Source organism: Corvus hawaiiensis, chromosome 2 (assembly GCF_020740725.1).
Source record: "Corvus hawaiiensis isolate bCorHaw1 chromosome 2, bCorHaw1.pri.cur, whole genome shotgun sequence".
In the NCBI taxonomy this organism is placed as follows: Eukaryota; Metazoa; Chordata; class Aves; order Passeriformes; family Corvidae; genus Corvus; species Corvus hawaiiensis.
Window position 1 is genome coordinate 48,147,027 of NC_063214.1, and position 17,322 is coordinate 48,164,348.

The 17,322-nt window shown below is 42.2% G+C and overlaps 1 protein-coding gene across 7 annotated transcripts; it reads right to left on the reverse strand.

The window, feature by feature from the left end:
• Nucleotides 1-216: 216 nt before the first annotated feature.
• On the reverse strand, nucleotides 217-11,637 carry LOC125321765 (gap junction beta-6 protein). 7 transcript variants are annotated; one of them, XM_048295053.1, is made up of 3 exons: nucleotides 11,472-11,636; nucleotides 11,027-11,103; nucleotides 217-2,021 (listed from the first exon to the last, which is right to left on the reverse strand). In XM_048295053.1, the coding sequence occupies exon 3, from the start codon at nucleotides 2,002-2,004 to the stop codon at nucleotides 1,213-1,215; it is 792 nt and encodes a 263-aa protein (XP_048151010.1). In that variant the 5' UTR covers nucleotides 2,005-2,021; nucleotides 11,027-11,103; nucleotides 11,472-11,636; the 3' UTR covers nucleotides 217-1,212. The 7 variants fall into 7 exon arrangements, with proteins under 7 accessions (XP_048151010.1, XP_048151011.1, XP_048151015.1 ...); XM_048295054.1 differs by having other exon boundaries at nucleotides 11,027-11,129; XM_048295058.1 differs by lacking the exon at nucleotides 11,027-11,103 and having other exon boundaries at nucleotides 11,476-11,637.
• Between the last annotated feature and the right edge of the window lie 5,685 nt (nucleotides 11,638-17,322).

Here is a 17,322-nt window from a genome sequence, read left to right on the forward strand (position 1 = left end):
ACATATTGCCATGCACTCTGCATGGCTTATGCGTTACCTGCGTATCTCCATTAGATTATGGACAACAGAATTAGGGCATCAGTCCCTGGAGGGGAATGGGGGGTGTCTAGGGGTTATGTGCACTTTGGATGTACTGTCTCTACTTGAAAAAATTTTTTGTAAGTTCCTACTTAAAATCTTGCCTAGCATTCACATATAGACTCTCACTTCTCTAGGAAAGGTTAAAGTGTTTGCCTTTTATTCAGAAGACTTGCTCCATTTCCAGTAATACTTTTCCATGTCCTCGAAACCAGACAGCCTCTAGTCTCGTAACAGCACCATCAGTCTAGTACAAAAAAAGCAAACAAATCAAAGCCAAAGAAGTTCCATGATGTGATACAGCATAAAGAAACAAATACAGCTAATACATTAGAGAAATAAACATCTACATAAACTTACGTAAGTTGCTATAAAACTGGCAGTAAGCAATTAAAAGACTGATAAAATTATGAGGTCTGCTAGATATTTAAACAAGTCTACATAGGCTGTAACTATATTCTTGTGCTGTTTTTAGGCATGACTTTGCACTCAGAATCTAGCTACCTCAATTATCCACACTGGTGGGCTTTCATACAATTCCTCTACAGCCAGCAGCATGTATGCAAGCATCTCAAGCTACCTGTCCAGACTCAAGCAGCACTTGCAAAGCTGTGAAGATGTATGTAGCCTATTGCTGTCTCTTCCCTATGAATATGGTATTACAGTGTTCATCTGCATATGCCTGGTTAAGAAACAAAACAGTCAGTTGTGTGCTATAACACCTTAAGTAACATGGAATCTTAGATTTTAGAAAAATATTTTAATCATCAGTTCACAAGTAAAAACTATCACTATTACAAAACATCATGTAATACTAGAAATACCTAGCTTGGAAAATTTTGTTCTTATTGCTGTTGCATTTAGTTTTCAGGAGCTGTGTCAGCGTGAAGGTAGGAGTGGGCTTCCCACTTGTCAAAGTCAGCTTGTAAGGGTACTCATAGGAAAGCGTATCTTCCTATTTAATCCTCACACAATTTTCACGTGTTTAGGCTGCCCTGACTTTTTCCCAGACGTGTACATCTGACACTATGCATCAAAATCTCACCCAACTTTGTTTCATACAACAAATTTCATTTGCAGCCTTTAAATAAAACATTCACTCCAAAAAGAGTGAACATCAGCATTGACACCACCTTAGCTACTTGAAAACCCTATAACTGTGTTCTGGCAGCTATCAGATATTAACTCGTTCATTTCATTTTGTTTGGTTTCTTCCTTATTCTCATGGTTGGGTTGCTGTTTCGAATTTCCAGCTTTTTTAGACCTTCTGAGGAAAAATTTTGTCAGTAAGTAACATAATTCAGCCACGTTTAAAAGAATGCAAATGCTGGACACAGCAATCATGAAAATAGTGAACACCGTCTTTTCAGTAGGTCGGGAAACAAAGCAGTCTACAGTGTTGGGGCAGGGCCAGGCATTACACTTCATTAAGCGAGGCATTCGGAACCCATCGTACATGAAATAAAACGCGTACATGAAGACTGCTTCAAAGATCAGTCTGAAAAAGATGCTACTGGTGTATGTCCACCACAAGGAGCCCTCAATACGAAACCTCTGTTTTCTGATTTCTTCGATGTCCTTGTATTCACATTTCTGGTCTCCTTTTCTGAACTGCCTTTTCTTCTCATGCCTCCTGTAAGCCACATGCATGGCCACCAGTAGTGCAGGTGTGGAAACAAAGATCAGCTGCAAGGCCCAGAGTCTGATGTGAGAGATGGGGAAAAAGTGATCATAGCAAACATTTCTGCAGCCAGGCTGAAGTGTGTTGCAGACAAAGTCATCTTGTTCATCTCCCCAGACTCTTTCTGCAGCCACAACCAGGATCATGATACGGAAGATGAAGAGGACTGTGAGCCAAATCTTCCCGATACTGGTGGAGTGCTTATTTACACCTCCCAAAATGGTATGCAGAGCTCCCCAATCCATTGTCTCGTTTCAATCCTCTGACAAGACAAGACAAATATACAAAACTAAGATTAATCAAGACAGGAAACAAATACCATCAAGCATGTGGTTTAAAATAAAGGCAATATCATAATTGTAACACATCCACTGGCTGTGGTAACATTTTGTTGACGCAGTGCACTTACTTACAGCTAGTCATAACTAATAACCTAATCACATAGCAGCAGGTAATATTTCATTACTGGATAACACACATGGCACCACATTCATTTGACTTCTAGGTGTATTTGCTAATGCCACATTAAGAAAGACAGATGGGAAAATGATGAACACAGCCTTAAATTAAAAGATACAACTTTTAGCAGATTGATAACAGTAACAAAACAATAAAAGGTATCAGCCAAAAGTAAGCTAGATGTTATGTTAAAAAATAACACGTTAAGACAGATAGAATTCCTATACAAATCAAGGCAAATTGGTTTATCCTTATCTTCAGAGAGTAAATAATGATTTGAGTACATTCCAGCAATAAAGACAGACCCTGAGTAACTGCTGCTAATGCTCTGCAACTCGCATGAGAAGGTCTGGATAACCTGTGTCCACCAGTTTAAAAGAAGTGTGACTGCATGCTTAGTCAAAGCAAACTCCAGACTACCTTGAAACAATGAAGGTAAAATCTTGGTTATTATCCAACTCAAGCTGGATACTTAAAATCAATGCTTAAGATTCATACCAAAATTGCTTTTCTCTCCACTAACTACAAAAAGGGCCTCAGGTAACTAGACAAGGACTCCTTTGTGGCTGTCAGGTTGGGGTTTTTTCCTCCCCTCATAACACAGAATTAGTCCTGGAATAGGGGAGATATTTCACAGGCTGGAAGAGTGCTATGGTCAACATTTGAGGAGTTCCAACAGGCTAGCAGTAGCTCAGACACTTTTTCAACAGAAGCATATAGTTTCCAGCAGGTCAGTTACAAAGTACCATGACTGTAATAAATTGAAGATTTCACCTTTTTGTCTCCTCAGGAATACCACAATTGTCTGGGTTTCCACAGCTTCCACAGCGTTTCATACAGAGCATTCAGAGGCATTTCAGCCCATCTCCCCGCACCCCTCCCGTTCAGATGGATTTACAGAAAGCTAGTTTGCAAGCTACTGTGTATTCAAGAAACTGGCATTTCTTGTGCCTATCAGCCAGGACCCTTTAAGAGGGCTGACAGATCTCTTGGCTCTGAAATTCCTCATGAAGGTTTTTATTTCACAACTTTGTTAATTTGTTTGTATCTCAGAGAGTATTTCTTTGGCATTTACAGCACAAGGCACCAGTAAGCAAAATCACCTTTTCAAAGTTGCTTTAAAGAGCAGCTACTGGCAAAAAGGTCATCATATCAATCACAAGATTTTCCTGACTCTGAGTTGGATCACGCTGCATGAGGAAGAAAATGGCAACGCTATTTTGTAGTTGTCTTCCACATCACACTCCCATTCTGAGTAATGTCAAAAACATTTCTGGTTTACAGTGAGTTATATATAATCAGTAGGTCACATACAGTAACACAGTATCAAAGTACACAACAGCTCAGAGAAAATGAGGACACTTAATTGTTACGTAACACAATGGTGTCTTTTCCTTGAGTTACTGGGATTTAAATGTAATCTCCCTTCACTAGCTCAATAAACTACATTTCCCTCAGATCCTGCTGGTTGTGCGGGGTTATACTCCAGGAGGTGAAAACCAAGGGGGAGGCCCAAGATCTTACTAAGATTGGAGAGAACTTTTCCTGAGCCTCCTTCAGGATGCAGAATCTATTTGAGCTATTGCCTCTGTATCTGACTGAAAACAGTCCTGAAACAGACTTACCTTGCTATCCTGCTAGGCTTTTTTTTTCCAAGAATAAAGATTCTTTTTCATTAGCATACAGTTACAGAAAGTCTCTGTAGGTTAACAACCCTATAAGGACACAGGAAAGACCCTTAATACCAGAGATACTTACTAAACATATCAGGTGGATTCTTAATTGTTTGCTTCCACCCCTTTTTCTGTCACCTGATTGAAGAAAATTCTTCCAGAATTTGCCTTGGCAATTATTGCATTGTTAAACAGAGGGACAGTTACAACTTCTTAGTGTTCTCTGTTACTATTACACACATATGGCAATTAAGCTACTTATAAAAATGACACTACAACTAAGTATTATGACTAGAAATACTTAGAACATTTGAAAATAAATCCTGTAGAAGACTGGCACCATGCAAACTGTGGTATTACACACATTATTCACCTATCCTGTAACTCCATCGGAGTCCTTACTTTCTTCTCAGTCATTCTATCATCTTCTGCCTGTCAACCATCTTCTTACAGAGTGAAAGGGCTATGAAGAAAAACCTGAATATTCTCTCTTCATAAACCCTGTTTCTTAGCTTCACATCTCACTGCACACCAATACTGATGCCATTTTGTTATAACTTACATGGATTTGTTTTCTCCTTCCTGTACAGAAGAGGATTCAAAATACTAGTTCCCCAGTGTGTAGTCAGTCAGCTCAATAAGCTCCCCTAACCCTGTTTTCTCCTGAGGTCACACTGCAATTCATCTACTGTGACTTTGTGAAGGTGCATTATAAAGCAGGGGACTTGGGCATAATTCTTCCTAGGACTAATATGTTTTCGTTGGTTTGGTTTTTTTAAACCTGATCCATTTCACCAATCTGCTTTACAGCACAGACCCACAGATCATCTGAAAAGGACAGCTTCATTAAAACAAACAAACAAACAAACAAACAAACAAACAAAAAAAACCAACAAAAACTCCAGGCTGCAAATTGCAAAGCATGGGTAAGAACGAGCAGTCAGTGGGGAAGAAGGGTTGGCAAAGCTTTAATGCTGAGGATAATACACACTCCTCTTCATCTGACTTGCTCCATCTTCTCTGAGAGTACATTGTACTTGCTAAGCCAAAAAACTGTCCTTCAATTCTAGCAAAGACACATCTGTATCTGGGTCAAGAAAAAAGAGAAAGCCACCACACTTTGAAGACACAGTCTTTTGCCCGGACTCTCCTAGTGGCACCTCTTTTCCAAAAAAGCCTCTCTCTTTCCTATCTGCCCAAACACTCCTCCCTTCACCCTTCCCACATACCTTTCCAAATCTTCAGGCTATCTCTTCAACTCCTCCTGCCACCATCCACTGTTCTTCCCACTGCTTGCCAAGCAAGTCACCAACCTTTGCCCCTTCTTGTTCATGGCCTCTCAGGCTTGTTTCGACACTGGTGAAAAGTCATATGACTTCTGGAGTACTCCAGAGTGCTACAGGCACTGATCAGACACCAGTGAAGTCTCACTATCTTCTCCCTGAAAGGTGGCACATGTAAGACTGTAGTGCCATATCCAGGCAGCCTGAATTCCATCCAAATACTTCGGACACAGTGTTTCCTACTAGCTGGCTTTAAACAGCTCTCCTCAGCGCAACTTAGAGGATCCAATGAAGGCAATTCAGACGCTGCCAAAGTGTCCACCCCTCTCCAATAAACGGACACAGTGATCCAAGCAGAATTTAAGTTAGGCAAGTATGGCCCTTCACACTATTAAAGCCACCAGTGCAGATCACTCCAACTAAACATCCCATCAGGGCTGCCTGTACTGATGTGATGGCTCATTTACTCTTTACTCACTCAAAAGCTAGAACCTTGATCATAGGTTTTCTTTCAAATACTTGTTTTCCTTTTTACTAGCAAGTAAAATATTAACTGTCATGCTGACCAAAGGAGAAGAAAGCAGGAAAATTACATCCCTTTAATGGGTTGGTAAGTTCTGTTTTTGTAGAGCCAGTTCAGATACTATTTCTGTGTGAGCAAATCCTGCCAAATGCTTACAGAAATAGTATGTAGACAGCCAAGGACTTACCTAGCTTGCTGGTCTTAGAAGTACAGCACACTACAAGAATACACTAAAGAAATTAAAGCTTTGGTGAATTTGGGGGAAAAAATGTAAAGTAGGAATGAGGATAGGGATTGATTAAAAAGGAAGAAACTGGGAACAACAGAAGACAGCTGAAGTTAGCGAGGTTGAATAACTACACATTTAGAATAATTTCTAACATGGGAGTGCATTAAGTGTTAAATTCTCCTTCACAAAAATTGCAACTGGGCATGAAAATAAGCTTTTCCAAGCCTCTGCATAGACCTCTGTTCTACTACCAGCAGCATCTTCTGTTTCATTTCAACAATTAGAGGGCCACAATGGTATATGGTTGTTACAGTAAGAGTTGAAAACAATCATAAAAGATCATCATGTTCGACTGAAAAGTTAAGTTACAAGGGGAACAGTTCTGTATGATCACACAACTTAGCCACACAAGCAGGCGTTTCATTTGGGGTTTAGTTTTTTTGTTGTTGGTTTGGGGTTTTTTTCACTAGTAAGCTAGACAGCAGCAAGAGAAGAACTACAGCTTAACTGTTTCTGTAGTTCTACAGCTTATGGCAGTATTTTGAGCTCTGTGTTGTCATGGTTAGACTGCCTTCTACTTTAAAGCTAGCTCCTGTAAGCCTGCATTAAACCGCAATCACAGCACGGTGCATACATCCAGTGAAAATCCCTGCAATTCACAACACCGAAGACAATTATCACTGAGCTGCCCTGTTTATGAGTACAGCCAGCTTGTTAACAGACACCATTTTCCTCTGCTAAAGACTATTATACTGGAAAATTATTAGTCAGTGGCTAAATCCACAACTAGAATACAGTGAAGGTGAAAAAACAACAGAAGATATGTCTCTATCATATACATATATGGTGCTTCTGCTATAGGATATTATCAAGCAAAAAAAAGTAGTCATAAGCAAGTATTACAATATTTGCTTATTCTACAGGAACATCAAGGAGACCTATTCAAGAAGAGGTCCACAGACCCCTAATGTATGCATAGATTCAGAGTAAGATTATACCCTTCTCGCTTTCAATTGGGATACCAACTTATTTACCGTACTGGATTTACACAGAAATTTAGAGGGTGTTCACAATGACTCCAGTTCTATCTAAATTTTAGTGTAGAGTGTACCAGGAGTTACCAGTTTGGTGTGGTATTCCACCACTTTCAGCAGTATATCCAGATACTGATAAAAGATCAGCAGTCTGCCAAGACAAAAGTCACTTCATCCCATGTGGGAATGTATTAACCAAGATAATCTTTAAGCAAAAAAGCACTGGTCTCAAGTGTCCCTGACTACCTCCCAAGCTGGGGACAAAGGTAACTCACATAGCCACAGAAAAGCTTTAGAACATCTAGATGAACAGATGCAAAATCATTACCAAAATTATTTTATGACCCACCTTAGCACAAGAAGTATTGCTGCATGTTGAGGTCTAACATGCATTCAAAGGCAGTGCTGAGACAACTTTCCCTTCAGGTGTTCATCTCAACAGTTGCACTGGGAGCAGTGGCTCATAGAGGGGCTGATAACCAGCACTGAGGTGTCCCAGAGCTGTATAACGCTGTGTCATTATCCAGATTTGAAGAACACACTAGTCTGGGTTTCAGCAGTTTTGCATCAGCATGCCTCCTGATGCCAACCTGGCATCAATTTTACAGCAAGCACTTAACTGCTAGTGTGTAGATTTTGTTATTCCTATCACTGAGTTAGTTTTGGTGCTGTACCACAAGAACAGCAGCACTGCCAAGGCTGAAGCAAGGAAGCTTCTAATAAATACAGATTAACATCTTCCAAAAGACAGCATCCTTTTATTTCACCAAAAAAGGCTGGTACACAGGCTACAGCAATCACTTACAAACTAGCTCAGACTTCCTACCTAATTTGTTAGTTTGTCCCATGCCTCAGTTTCCCAGACATTACACTAGAGAGAACAAAAATCTCACCATCTCCCAGGGCTGTTCTCCTGAAATGCTCCACTGCAATTACAAGCTTCACAGGCTCAGTGGACCAAGACAGATAAGTATCAGTGCAAAGCTGAAAGCACAGAGCTTGAATTCAATCATCCAGGATGTTTCTGACACCTGAAAAAGAATGCAGCTCCCTACATTGCTATAGCTTTAATGCAGAGTCCAACATGCAAGAAGACAAAGCTTTCAACTTATACCTTGACAACTAAAATCCTTTAATAGATAGCTTCCAGCTATTTTAATTTTACAGCAGTATTTTAAAAACTTCAAGGAGTAGGCAGCTGGAAGACTCTGGAATATCAACAACTCTACTTCTTTCCTAAAAAGCTGAAAAAGATCAAAGCAGCAGTCTAACAACCGCAAAAGCCTGTGCAATTCTCTCCAGTAGCTCTTAAACTTTGTTCTGAACATCTATCTCCAGATCAGAGTGGAAACTGGAGAGGAGAAGAGCTGTGACAGAGGGATTACAGCATATCTGATTTGACACAAGAACAGGCAAAGACTAATCAGAAACAGGAAACCTCTGACAGTTGCAGGTCTGAACACTGCAAGCATTGTTCTTTCCTTCTACTCAAGTTCAGGAAAACAGGAGGCATTCTTTGCTCTAATTAAACCCAGAGAAACCCAACAGATTAGGACCCAATTTGTATGTGGTTAAATGTTATTAAAAATGATGCTACTTAAATATCAACAGCATTTAAGGGTTCAGTTTCTACCCACAATGACACCCTTATGACTGTCCCATATTCATGCTCTCACATAAGTTTTAAGTTATTTTCCAAGGATGCTTGGAAATATCCGTATCTATCTCACTCGCCTGCAAGTATAACTGAAGGATTACTATCTCCAGAATATCTCTGCACAAAATTCATTCCACTCATACAAAACAGGAAATCAGAAGTTACACTTGAAGGCATAACAAGACAGCACAAGTCCTACTAGAATTTAGCCCATCTCAGCTGGTTTTCCTGTAAACCTTTCCTTCAAGGCGTGCTTAAAGCTTCTTGCTTTGGAAGAAAGCCGAATCCCAAGGACTATGTCTTTGCTGATACAAGTGTCCTATTTCCCATATTTTAAAGAAAGTTTTAGAGATACTATACCCTGCTGCCGGTCATCAAAATAACTTTATAGTTGCAACATTTTTATGTTGCTTTTTCTTTTTTTTTAAAGCCTGTTACCTAATTCGTATTTCCATCCCCCTACACCTAAGCAAATGTCTACATTCTGTCTACAAATCTCTCTTTTCCTCCAAAATTGGCTAGACTCTGTCTTCTTTCACACACAGAATTTGTACTCTTTTGGAAACACTAACTAAACTTACAAACACTAAGATTTTATACCGCACTGCAGCTTTTCCTTGAGCATGTATTTTGTTATTTCATTCATCAAGAGTAAAGTCAAAAGCAACTTTTTCCTTTTTAAAACTCTATTACAGAAAGAAATGCAGCTGTGAGATAAGGAATAGAATTCGTTTCAACGTTCTTTTATCTTTTTTCCACATTCCTGTTGTTTTGACAGCACATTATCTCACCTCATATCATCACTTCAAGTTTTCCTTACACAAACTGGTGTTTAGCCAGACAAGAGTCACAGTTCTCCTTGCAGATACCTCATCAGTCATCATTAAATAACAATTAAAATCAACAAGGAACAGAACAAGAGAAAACATCAAAAGAAAAAACAGCTTCAACCCATGCTCCTATTTCATGCAGTGTCTGGGACCACTGATTTAATTGAAACTGTTCACAAGAATCAGGCTTGTAAAAGCATCCTCTTTACTCACAAGTACCCACTGAAGTTATGCAATGACTGTTATGAAGAACTTGTATGTGTAACCCAAAGTGCTCGTATTTTTCTAGCTACTGAGAGAGTCTGCTACCTTTTCCACTGTACAATTACCTTTTTTTTTTTTTTTTTTTTTGCACAAAATAAATGAGGCTGCCCAAATAATCTACCTGGGCTGTGCATCAAGGGATGAAAAACAGCAACACTGTCAGAGGCTTCAGAGGCTCAGCTTCAGCAAATTGAGACAACTGGCCCTGTCAGGACACAATCAATTTCTCCACAGAAATATTTTAATTAATGGGGTTTTACTGTTCCATTTTTAAGCTCTGCAATACATCATACTACCAATTATGAGACTGACAGTTCAGGGGACTGTCTGAAGTCTCCTAGAAACCCTGACACATGCAGTACAGATGTAATCTTATGGCTCTGGAAATGTGTTGGAAAGCCCACCTGGAAATTTACATTGCAATGCCTAGTTGACACATGGAGGTACCTCCTTCTTCCAGGCTGAGGCTTGTCCCACCATTGCCTTGTTCTCTAAGACAGATCTAACAATCATATGCACATCCTTTTGCCTACTCTCTTTTCACTGGGGCTCTTCAAAGGATGTATCTGGCAAGTAGAGTTCCCAGATTGAGCAGTGGAGGCCAAGAGACATTAGGAATTACCTAATTCCTTTAACAAAATCAAGGATGAAAATACATTTCATTCTGCTTTTGACTCAGTGTACACACACACACTGGGGTGATACCAAACTAAATTCACACCCAAACCCTCATATCATTTCATACAGGTCACAGACATTAATCCCATTAATGATCAAAGTTATAAAAACTGGGTTTAAAAGAGCATTCTTAAAACAAATGGCCACTTACTTCTTTCAACCCTCTGCCTGTTCTCTCAAGAGTATTTCCAGGCTACATGGTGAAAACTAATGGAGTACAAGACAAGGAAGTAATTTCCTCTGTTGGGGGCAGGGAAGAGATTCTTCAAACACAAGAGACTGTGAAAGTAACACCCAGCCTAGGAAAGCCCGATGACGGAAAAAAACAGTCATGCCCAGAATATGCCCAGCTACCAGCTGGTGCCAGGAGCTAAGCAAGCACTCCTGCCCTTACTCCAGCACGTCCTTCGTGTTTTATTCAAGGCCTTAAGTACTCATTCTTTGTGCGATCTTATCCAGCCCCGATACTGAGAAATACATTTATTTCTGACTCACACCTCATTTCCTATTCCCCCTGTAATTCTAAGAAATGTTTCCAGTGTGTGATCAGACACTCACAGGACCTGTCAGTTTTACTGATGCAAGCTGTTTACCTTCCCGCAGCTCTCTTAACATCTGTAGGCGTGTCACAAATTACCTGTAATTGCAGGAGCCTTGATTTTGCTTGGTATTGTAGCTGGTCGTATGTACTTCACATAACGCGCTTACAGAGAGCTGGTGGGAGGTGGAGACAGATTTCGCTGCAAGTTAAACGCGTAACCAACGCGGACATGAGCATTCCCAATCAAAACTGCTCGCGGGGTTCGAGCGCTCCCCGTGACGCTCAAGCTGGGGACGGGAAGCGGAGAGCGCCCATGCCGAGCAGGGAAAATCCTGGCGGGACAAGAGCAAATCCTACCGGGGCAGAATGAGCAGCGCACACGGCAGCTCCGCTCCCGGCCCCGCTCCCTCCCCGGCGGGCAGCGCCACCAGAGCTCCCGGCTCCGCTGCCGCGGCCCCGCGCTGCAGTGCAACAAGTGCGGCCTCAGCTGCCCGGGGCAGCTGCCCCGCCGCGCCCCCTCCCTGCCCGCCGCGCCCCTCACCTGCCTCAGCGGCGCCCGCTGCTGAGGGGCAGTCACCCCGCCGGGAGCTCCCGGCACCGCGGCCGGGCTGCACGGATCAACCTGGCTCTGCCGGTGCCTACGGAGAGGGCACCCCCAGCCTTGCCGCCCCAGAGCTTCAAGGTCCCTCCCCGTTCACCTGCCGCCGCTTTTAACCCGCCCCTCGCCCGCCCCCGCCCGCGCCCCGCTCCTCCGGCCGCCCGTGGAGGCGGCGGTGGGAACCCGGGGCGGGGCCCGGCGCCCATCCCCGCCGCTGCGCCCCGCGGAGGGGGCTGTGGCGAGCGGGGCTTCCAACGTGGGGAGGGAAAAGCCAAAATTAGGGGTGGGAAAGGCTTGTGTTCGCCCCGGAGCGGACGCCTCCATCCGACCCCCGGCCGCCTCCCGCCGCCCAGGGGCTGGCTTGGGGCTGCAGGGGGAGAGCGTGAGGGGAAGGGAGATGAAGGTAACAGCAGATACCGGGGGGAGAAGGGGGCGCGGTTTCAGGGGAAATGCATGTCTCTTTAAGATAACAAGGTCGTATTTCCATCTTGAGGAGCCCAGGTATTCAGAAGGGCCTTGGGACAGAAAAAAAGCCAGGTCTTTTCTCCTGGAAATCATTGAAAGAGTTACTGGCCAAACACACAGGGGAGAGCCAGTAGTTTCTGGCTTTTTGAGGTTTGTTTTCCAAGTGAGATTGAAATGCTACAGCAGTGCCCTGCAGACTCGCAAGCTTTCACGGAGCTGCGCATATTTGCCAGTGCAAAGACTTATTTTGGAAAGTTTTCTGTTTCCAAGGAATACAGTTGCTGAGGAAACAATTTACTTCAGGTTCAAAAATCCCTGCCCAAAAGGGTGTATTCTGTCTTGCACACAGGCACATCAAACTAAATAAGTGGTTTGTAAACCTCTTTTGTTCTAGATTTCCAAAGAAAACGTACACCACAACTGGACAAACGGGACATTTGCTCAGACTTCAGGTGAAAAATGCATGTGTTTGTGCTTGTTTAGAGTATGAGGACTTGAATGATAAATGATTTCCAACAAAATTCTACTGCCTTGTCTTTCCACCTTCTAGAATACAAATAATCCCCAGGAAAATCTTCAGCAAAAATCAGTTACTTAGTTTTGATTTCATGTTCAGGAAGAAGAGGTAGAAATGTCTAGCACAAAGAATCTAATGCTTGAAAGATAAGAAATCGTCATCAGTTGTGGTTTAAACATTAGCCTCTGTCTCTCTGCTGTTCATCTTTCCTCCACCACCCTTTCTTACCCTTGCAGTTAGATCCACGGAACCTGAACATTAGGACCATAGGAAAATTCATGTTGGAAGAGATCTGAGGAGGCTTGTGATCCAACCTATTGGTCAAAGCTGGATCAGTTCTGGGACCATTCATTAGTTATACCCCATCCAGGGGGAACTCAGGGAAATCGGTTCACTGCAGCAGCTGTAGGACGTGGCCTAAGGTATATGATATGATGCCGAGCTAGACATGCAATAAATACCTGAGGCCTGAGTTTCCCTGTGCTTGCTGACTTCTGTGGGAGTTGTGTGTTCAGATGATGTTCAAGGTCCATGTGTATGTCATGTGTGAGGAAGGGAGGTGGCTCTGGACCTGGCCACGCATCTGCACTTTGCAAAAGGGAAAGCTCATCTCCTACTGGCAGAAAAGCTTTAGGAGAGACATCTGGAACTCATGTGTTGTTCTCTCTCCAGTCACCATCCCGCTTGATTCAGTGACCTTGAAAAAGTGGAATGTGTCATTTTAAGGTGCAAAATACTTTAAACATTCGGTATGTTTAGCTGCAGTAGAGGATTTTAAATTTTGTCCTCTTTTTCAAGGCTGTGTTTGCCACCAAAAAGAGGTTTTGGGTTTTTTTTTTTTTCCCAGTAATAGAAATATTATGAAAATATAAATCAAAATTTTAAGTTCTATGAGTAGCAGCTTGAGGGAGCTGGGAGTGTTTAGCCTGGAGAAAAGGGGGCTCAGAGGAGACCTTATTGTTCTGTACAACTTCCTGAAAGGAGGCTGTAGTGAGGTGGGGTGGGCCTCTTCTCCCAGTCAGCTGATGGCAGAGGAGGACATACCCTCAAGCTGCACCAGGGGAGATTCATGTTGGGCATCAGGAAGAATTTATTCATTGAGAGGGTGGCCAGGCATTGGAACAGGCTGCCAAGGCTGGTGGTGGAGTCACCACCCTTGGAAGTTTCCAAGAAACGACTGGACATGGCACTTAATGATATGACATGGTTGAACTCAATGACCTTGAAGGTCTTTTCCATGAAAAGCTAGTGGGAACAAGGCCTAAAGGCAGGTAAGCCTTAAGGAGGTAAGCCACGGGCAGAGGTACAGTGTGGAGCTCTCTGAGCTGCCTTGTAGCAGGTCTTCACTGCACTGCCTTCAGGAGGGTGTCATGGTTGGAGGTCAACACCTGGTGTTTCTCCCAAGGCAGAGGCATCCAGTTTTGACAGCAAAGAAAAAGTCTTCAATGATATTCTGAGTTTCCAAAATTAGGTAATGTCGAACTATCTATTCCCTAGATGTGACCACAGTGGAGAGCACCGGATGAATGAGTGGCAGGGAGAAATGGACCAGGTTCTCCTTTACTGGGTAATCTTTCAACTCTCATCTGTTGAATGCTTTCTCTGACCCAGTAGCATCAGCACCCTCTTTGATTATAAATGATGACTCAAGAGACATTAGATAGAAAGAATGAGACGTGTGTCAGTGCTGGAAATGTAAGGACTGGAAGTCCTAGTCTTAATCACAGTGTTTTATCTTTATTTATGAGGGTAAAATGACATATATTTAGTAACTGACCACTTAGTAAACAGAGTTAAATTGTACTTATTCCTTTACAAATGAGGAATCTTTTATTTAGCTAGCATATGAAAATATAGTGTATTATTTAGCTAGCATATAAAAATTACTGTTTAATAAAACTATGAAATAAATACATGGGAATTGATTACTTTGAATTATGACAGTCCCTTCTCCTGCAATAGCTACAGCTGTGCACTATAATACATTTAAGTATGTTTTGTTTATTGACATGATTTTAAGGTAAAAATTGAGAAGAAAGGGATGGGTAAACATAAACCCCATCCATTACGGACAAATAAACAAAGAGGAAAATTAAAGTTACAGGGCTCAGAAATTTTGTGTCACTAGATGCCTCACAAGATAATGCAGTTTGAAAATAAGGTTTTTTTGAAAATAGAGATAGTTGTCACTACATCCTATTGACCAAGAGTAGCTTTAGATATAAAGCCCAAACTCAGAATAAGGTCAGTCTCTTTGATAGTGCATGTCATCATCTAGAAGGTCATAATCACAATCACTGCCTCTCCTGTAGAGCATATAAATTATGCCTTTTGAAATATTGGCATAGGTCAAGTTTTTCTTCTGAGCACTAATAAACCAGAGTCTGAAACTACTAGAACTGTTGACTGAAATTTTAACCTAAATTTTATGTACTTCGTTAGTTTGAAGATTTTTACAAGAACAAGTCCAACTGCTCAGTCTTAATATTATTCAGAAGGGATAAAAGAGAAGGAAAAAAAAAAACAAACCCCAGGAAGTTTCTTTTCCATTTTTCCATGGCAGACAGCTGCCCAAACACTGTGGTGCAGACTGGAAGCAGGAGGGTTTTCTTCTTGAAAATTTCTGGTTCCTTTCCAAACCTTCACATCTCTAATTAGACTCTTTTTGCCTTCTGACTATTTAGCAGTTCAGAGCAGGGAAAAGGAAATTATGTCCAGTCCTTCAGTGTGAAACTATTGTGCCAGTGTGTCTCAAAGTTCACATTGTCCTGTGGCACATTTATTAGGGCATAACAGGGATACACATGGTTCTGATAAAATATATACTAAGTCTTGGGCCAAGCCCCATCTTTATTGTATGCTGCCCAGGAAGCTGTTCTTCTTCAGCTTTTATTTTCGGTTTAATTTACTGGTCAACATTCCTACAGGGATTGTGTTGATCCTGATATACACACTCTGGGCAAATCCCAGGGCCTCATCTAGCTAGAAATAACACCCAAAGAGTCATTTCCTTTTCAATATAATTACTTTAATGACAATGTGTTGTATGATAAAGGTTGCCCATGTAATATCCCTGTTTATTAACCATTGCAGCACCTCAAGCATTTGTACTCCCTTGAAAAGCAGTACATTTTTTCACCTGCAAGGGCCTTACAGGTGCCTGAGAGAATGATTATGATTGCACTTCCCTTAAATAATGGGCAGATGGCTGTCTCCCTCATATTTTTGGCCTCAGATTGTCCTCATCAATGAGACCTTCCCTTTTTTATTTTCAGTTTGCTGATATGCATGAAATATCCCAAGAGAAACATAAAGGCTGCTTTCCTGCTAAAGTAACTTGGTGATTTTAGTGACATCCCCTACTTGTGGAGCTAGAAGGAGCAGGAAAGAACAAAAAAACCCCAAAAACCGACCCCCAAAACAAACATCAATCCCAAATGATATGGGGAACCAACAAAAGGGGATGAAAATGGTTCTTAGCTTTGCCAGTACGTGACCAGCCTGACTCACACCAATCCATATAATTTACGCTTTCTATGTCAAAATGGGCATGGGCAGCTGTTTTAGTACATAGCCATGCTCTTCCAGGATGTCCTTGGAAAGTGTACCTCTCCTGCATCCTAGTTAGGATAGTCCAAATCGTCATCAGGCACCCATCAAAGCCTCTCAATTTCTTGAGCTGACAGCTCTGGATATCCAGCATCAGCCTGATTTGAAAGGCAGAGCTTTCTTCATCCTTAGGCAGCCCAGTAATTTCTGCAACACGATTGCTAATTTGAAAGCTGACAGTTTCCATCTCCCCACCCCTTTGTTTTATCACAAATATTTCATCAGACTGGCTGTAAACTGCTGTGTCCTTCTTCGCTCTGGGCAGAGGGGGACAAGCAAGGCTGTCAGCAGCGGTGCTCAGTTGCTGTGGTGATGATTCTCCTGAAATGGGTGGCTGCAGCAAGTCCCCCACCCTGGTGGCATCTAGCCCAGGCTCTGGATGGACCCGTGGAGGCTTCCAGCTGATTTAATTGGTTCATTGTTCCCTGGTTTGATGTAATAAATTCATTGTTCCCCAGTTCAACTTAATTGAGTCATTGTTACCCGATTTAACTGACTGATGGCTGCCTGACTTGATTTAATTAATTATCGCCTGACTTGCTGAATAAGCAAGCGCCTGCTGCCAGCTGCCAGCGCGGCTCATGGCTCCTAATCCGTGCTGTCTACCTCAGCCCCTTGTCCTATACCAACCTGCTCCTCTCCTGGGACCTGCTCTCTGTTGTCCTCTAGCCACATCCTCTGTTACCTTCCTGCTTCCCTATTCTATTCCTGTAGCTTGTCTCCTACCCAAAGAGCTCCTCTCACTCATTCTCTAATTCTCCTTTACATTCTTGTCTGCTTTTTCCTGCCTTTAGCCCTGGGACTACCTCCAGTTTTCCTTCTGGAGGTCTCACAGTAACCCTCCCTGCTTTGTTTCCTCTAAAGCTGCTCCTGAGTTCCCCTAAAGGCTTTGCATTTCACTTGCTTCATGCATGACAGATTGCCCTTCCTGTAGTGGGATTTTTTTGTATCCTGTTCTGCTTAGGAATCCTGCACAGGCATCAGCACTGTGCTCTCTTTTTTCCTTCATTTCCACTACTTGCCTGTACCCATTTTTTTCTTCCTTTAAAGTATCATCCAGAAGCCTTTCCCTCCTCTTGTTGCATGTTATCTAGTATCCTCTAGGCTCTTGGCTCTTATTAATCCGTTCCCTGCCCCAGATCTATTCACTTGCTTTGAGATTTCTGTGTCCACTGTAAGAGTATCTTCTCTGATTGCTCCTTC